The following is a 5,817-nucleotide window of genomic DNA, read 5'->3' as shown; positions in this document are numbered from 1 at the left end:
TGCTCTCGCCAAAAAACATGCTTTTACCCTTAAAGAATTGTGCCAAGTAATGGTTTACGTAGTTCCCTCGCTAAGCATGGCCTTTTACGGCATGGCAACTGCAAATGTAATGTCCAGACACTTAGGGCTCTTTTTATCAATTCGATATCACAGTAGGTAGAATTTGTTTTGCTCACATTTGGTTTTCTATACTTCTTGTAGACACATGCTAGAGCTCGAACTTTCTGCAAGCTCCAGCCGATACCAATATCGACTAGGGACTCTCCGACAATGCAAGTTGACGGAATATCCGAGGAATATTGTTTCAAGTTCAAATCCTTGCAAAGTCCCTTTAACAGTCCTACCTTGAGACAATTGTAGGAGTACGTTCTATGAACCGAAAATTCATGAAGTAATAGTTTCAAGACCTATCAACGTGAACATGGTGTATAGCAGTTCTTGGTAGCTTTGGAAAGGAAATACATTGGCCAATTTACTCCTTTATGGAGGTATTTTCGAGGATCGCTCGTGTAGGATGAATTTTTTATCAAGTTTGTCATGGGATTCGACCGTTTACTACATGGTGCTAGTGAAAGCCCAACCTCATCCATTTACAGGAATAGTTTTAACTGACATTGATTGGTTTGAGAGGGCCTCCGAGCCATTATTCAATAGCTGTCTACGAAATGAGCAGGAGCTCGTGGCTCTTGAGTATTCTTATGGTTGGTTCCATAACTTATGGTGATATGTTTCAGCGCATTAATCCATTTGTAACATACATGGAAATGAGAGGCGGGTTTATTTTGTGCCATGTTCCGCTTCCTCGAGACCTGTTCCGGGATCTCCCTGGGTCTGGAATATGGACATTGGTGGCTGATATTGAATCATGGAGCCCAGACGGACATTTGGATCAAAATGTAATTGTGTGTGCCCAAGATGTGGGAGGGCCCTTGAACCAGTGGCTTCATTCTTTTCCTAGTCTTGGTACGAGAAAGCCAGTGCTTATAGTGACCGAGAAGGCCAAGGAGTATAATGCCACTTATTCCGTGATTAATCAGCGGGTATACTTTTTGGGCCTCGACACGCTCAAACTGAGTGAAAGATACCAAGTCAATGAGCGCAAAATTCAACGGAACTTGGCTCAAATCAATCATAATTCCAATTCGGTAACATCTTTTGTGACTATTGGTTTTTTACCGAGGCGGTCCAATTTCCATGGATTGAATCTAAAAGCCATGATCGGAAATCAAAGTCCTTTCCTCAACATTCAGGGAGCGTCTGAGGAGCAAATTCTAACCCCCACGGGAGATTTCATGACGCGTTTTCCCTTCGACCAAGTCACTGGGAGTTTCAAGGACGTCATGGTCATCATGGCCAAAGAATTGAACTTCTCCGTTTCGTACTTCCAACGGAGGGACCTGAATTGGGGCAACAAAGTGAATGGTACTTGGTCTGGCATGGTGTCAACTCTGCTGAAAGGCGAAGCTGACTTCATAGGGGCTAGTCTCACCCTGACCCCGACTCGTTTCGAGGCCGTGGACTATCTGTTGCCCATCGGTCGAGAAACGTACGCCATTTTCATCAAAACCTCGGCTCAAGAGGATTTCGATTGGAAGGTGTTCATTTTGCCGTTTTCTACTGGCCTCTGGCAATTCTTACTCTTCAATGCCCTGATAATGGTGTTGGCTGTCAAAGCTTTGGAAAGATATCACATCTCTGTGGGTGAAAGTCGTTACAAGAGCAATTTGAAGCATTGTGAGGATTTGATCATGTATTATTGGATTGTGCTATGTACCTATTTTGGAAAAGCCTTTCCGTTGGGCAGCGGCAAGACCCCTTTGCCAGCCTCGAAACAATGGTTGTTTTTCACGATTATGTTTGTGGGAAATGTGATGCTTATGGCTTATCGAGCTTCCCTTACATCAGAATTGAGCAACCGGACCAAGAAGTGGCCATTTATCACTTTGGATCAGCTGCTCATATCTGACTATCAGTAAGTTCTTTCTTGGGTATACCAATTCGCAAAATGAAGCAAAAACACATTTTTGTCATGCCTAAGGTAAATGAGATACGTAGATTGATTAGTCACAATCACTTTTCCTGATGAACGTTACGCATGCATGATAATGTCTTGGTTCACGTTTTAGGCTGCTGGCTCGAAAGGGAGGATTCTCCGACAGTCTCTTCACGAACGCAGAGGAGGGGTCAATTTTCCATTCGTTATACAACAAGTTCCTCAAGGACGATCGTGACCAATACATGATTAACGACATCCCCACTTTGCTCCAAGAGCTCATGCAGTCCAAGAAGCGAGCTCTGTTTTATCTGCTGGAGACCGTTTATACTTATCCAGAGTATAACTGCCAGATCTCGGCACCCTGGATCAGCAATTACCCAAACTTCCTCTCCATGGCCTTTCCAAAGTCAAGCCCGTACAAGGAATTCTTTCAGTTTCTGCTCTATGAACACTTGGAGTAAGGAACAGTGCGTGGTTTGAACCAACGGTGGAACCAAGACCCCCCAGATTGTGCGGAAAACGAAGCGGTAGCATTGGGTTTTGAGAAGTTGATCAGTTTGTTCACGCTCTTGGTCGTAGGTTCAGGGTTGGCCATCTTGCTCCTCTTGAGCGAAATTGTGTCCGGGCAATGGTTACTAGCCCATGATTTCAAGGCAACCTCTGGTGATCGCTGTGTTGTTGACCCTTGGTTTCAACAGCAGCAAGAGAAGGTGCATAATTGGAATGTCAGAAGGCGAATATCTTGGTTATTCAAACGAGCCGATCACTTACAGGACCGTGACGTATTGATCGCCCAATTGGAAGACATTCTATTAGACCTTAAGAACCGATAAGAATGACTAATAATTGTAAATCTATCCAAGTCCCATTGCTTAACGTCGACAAGGGTTTCCTTCGGTGTCCAAGGATGCCACCCTCCGAACAGAGACAGAATGAGAGAGCTCTCACTTTGGGATTGAGTATGCAAAGAAGCTGCGATCGTACAATATTGAAAAAGTAATAAAGAAAGACGGCATTCTTAGACATATTTTGATTATTATCTGGAATATTCTGACCGTCCTAAGGAAGTTAGAACTAAACGTGCAAAAAAATCAAGGTCTTTATAAAATAGTATAAGAATTAGCGATAGATATATTTAAAGCTTATCATAATTGCAATGGGGGAATGGCTGTTCACAGGTAATTCCCTTGGTATCTCCAGGGACGGCTTCCTCTGGAGACCAGCCACGCGTCCTTTTTACATGATAAAGAAAGGCCGACATCTGCTCAACTCTGTGTGCTTGTTAAAGTTCTTGAAATGCATACGTCAAATTTGCTATAAACGATCTATGCTACACGTTAACATGGGGTAACATTTGAAATGGCTATCTGACGCGGAAACTTGAAGCCTAACAATGTAACAATTTTTGTTGCTTGTTTTGAAATTCAACATTTTTTTCGATGATGGTGTACTATTTACTCCTGCTGGCAGTGTTACATACTGCTCCAATTCAATTGTTTCGGTGGCTATCTTGTATGAGAATTATAACTATGTCACAATTGAACAGCTAAGATTACCATTAGCAGGTGTAGATCGAGGTCCAAAACTAGCCTTGACTTCAAAACTGAATCATTAGAACATGCAATATCAACTTAAGAACATGATTGTCAACTCCTTAGTCAGGAACTATTATCGAGGTACGTTGTTTTTTTTTTATTTGTTTTTTCACGGGCTTTTCTAACCGCTAAAGGGAATGTAATCCCCAGTACTGTTAACCTGAAAGGTTATAATTCGTCTATTACCTTTCAATCTTTTTATGATATTTGGTCCACCAACCAGTTTGAGTTGGTAGACCCATCTAGTCCTCGTTAATGCAACCTTTCGTCATATCATTATAAGTATGAATTTATTAAACAAGTAAATAATGACCATGATGTTAACATCTTATATTAAAGGTAGTTTTTTTCTCATTTCTAAGTTAAGACCAGTTTCCATGTTCAATGTTTCTATTTCGAGTAAAAAGGCAGATGCATGAACTACTATATAATATAAAAAAGTACTTATACAGTAGTTCATGGCAGATGGGGCCCGGCAACTAGCGATGCAATGCTCTTTTCCCACGGACCATTCCTTATTAAATGAGCATATCTTGAGGCGCTTGCGCATTCTCGACAACCTATCATTGTGCAAGGCCAAAAGAGGCTGGTCAAAAGCACCAACGAGTGGGTGATGATTCGTGAAGGCATGGAACCAAGGCATCCCGTTGGATGCACTTTGTGATTGCCCATAATATGGCAGAGCATTCTAGTTTCCACCGTCGCATAATTTATTTGTGCTGGCGTTAGAGCACATGAATTACATTGAATGAGCCGCTAGAATCAAGGCAGAGCCCAAACCGCGAAGGTTCAACGCGTCGGTTATTAATTCTGTTTGGAGATTAGGGTCAAATGGTCTGACTACCTTAGAGGAGCACAGGATATTGCAAGCTCCCCAAAACTCGGGTTCTTGCACAGTCAAACACAAGAAGGGATTCTATGTCTTCAAAAGTTCTCGCATGCCAACTGACGTATGCACAAAGTCGGGAGAAAATTCCCCAACTAGTTGGCGAGACCAAGAAAGAACCGCCCGTCAGACATCGACTTTGGGGTCGGAAAGTCTCTCAGTGACGCCAGCTTTGTCAGATCTGGCCTGATGCCTTTACTTGAAACAATGAACCCTGCGAACATAACCAACTTTCCAATACGAAGTTTGTGTGGTGGTAAGTTCTTACCAGCCGCTCTGCAACGGTCCAAAATCACTCAATCTTCGCTAGAGCTCTTCCTCTGTGGGTGCTTGAACCAATGAATCCTCGACATCTTTTATCAGCCAAGGAAGACCAACCAAGGCATTGTCTTTCTTGGCATTGAAGACGTCACTACTTGAATTGAGGCCCATAGGTGCAACCAGATACTGCTTTTTCCGTCCAGAAAGAGAAATGCCGTTAAGTCGGTCATAGTAGACTTTGTGAGATTCTCCCACATTCAATCGCTTACGATTGGCCTCATCCAGAAGGGTTGATGATTATGGAACGCTTAGGACATCCTCGTGGGTGGGAATTCGGGATCGAATCGGGCGACATCAACGTCGGGAGCTGACAAAGGAGGAGTTCAAACTGGAGCACCACCTTCTCTGCCATAACCTAATACTCTTCCATGCCAATGCCAAGTGTATCTATCTGTTCGAGTTGTTCTTGCCATCGTCTATTCTTCCTTGTCCACTGAGTTGCTTCAATTCATCTTTCAATTGCGATGTCGATTGTGCATTCTAGAACTTGGTGCAAGTGTTTTATTGCATGCGAATTCTTTTCATTTTTCGTGCTAACATGGTGAAGGTCGGAACAAACAATCATTGATTCTGATTCCGAATGCACCAAGAATAATTACACATTTCAAGTGAACATTCGAGAACGTACTGCAGCTCAAAACAGTTTGTTCGGCTATTTTTCAAGTCGATGGTTACCCCTCAAATTGGCCTTCTTACATGAAAATGAAAAACTTGCAGTTGCTCTAGTTTAGTTAAAATGCAAGCTCGAAGTATAACTTGTGTTAACACTACTTGGCAATTTATTAGTTTAGTTTGTAGCAATAGATATCGTGACAAATTGTGCTTCTGTTCAGAACTTTATAGTGTTGTCTAATAACATCTTAAGTCTTTTCCCATATTTCTAAGGAGAGCAGTCGTCTTATTGACTCTTTTCTAAATATCTTGATCCCTTTTCAACGCTAAGGCACAGGGCTATTGGCCTAGCAAATACTTTTGCTTAAGAATATATTTGCCACGAGGATCTGCTTCCAACCACTAAC

At 42.4% G+C, this 5,817-nt stretch overlaps 1 protein-coding gene across 1 annotated transcript; it reads left to right on the top strand.

The window, feature by feature from the left end:
- Positions 1–651: 651 nt before the first annotated feature.
- LOC131891106 (glutamate receptor ionotropic, kainate glr-3-like) lies at positions 652–3,109 on the top strand. Its single transcript, XM_059240612.1, has 2 exons — positions 652–1,972; positions 2,127–3,109. The coding sequence occupies exons 1-2, from the start codon at positions 666–668 to the stop codon at positions 2,455–2,457; spliced, it is 1,638 nt and encodes a 545-aa protein (XP_059096595.1). The 5' UTR covers positions 652–665; the 3' UTR covers positions 2,458–3,109.
- Positions 3,110–5,817: the final 2,708 nt, after the last annotated feature.

Source organism: Tigriopus californicus, chromosome 11 (genome assembly GCF_007210705.1).
Source record: "Tigriopus californicus strain San Diego chromosome 11, Tcal_SD_v2.1, whole genome shotgun sequence".
Lineage (NCBI taxonomy): Eukaryota > Metazoa > Arthropoda > Copepoda > Harpacticoida > Harpacticidae > Tigriopus > Tigriopus californicus.
Note: the sequence above shows the minus strand (reverse complement) of the source record. Positions and strands in the feature narration are given on the sequence as shown.

Coding starts and splice junctions, on each gene's coding strand:
- LOC131891106 (XM_059240612.1), top strand. CDS start 666: ATGAGCAGGAGCTCGTGGCTCTTGAGTATTCTTATGGTTGGTTCCATA. Junction 1,973..2,126: donor CTGCTCATATCTGACTATCA/GTAAGTTCTTTC, acceptor TTCACGTTTTAG/GCTGCTGGCTCGAAAGGGAG.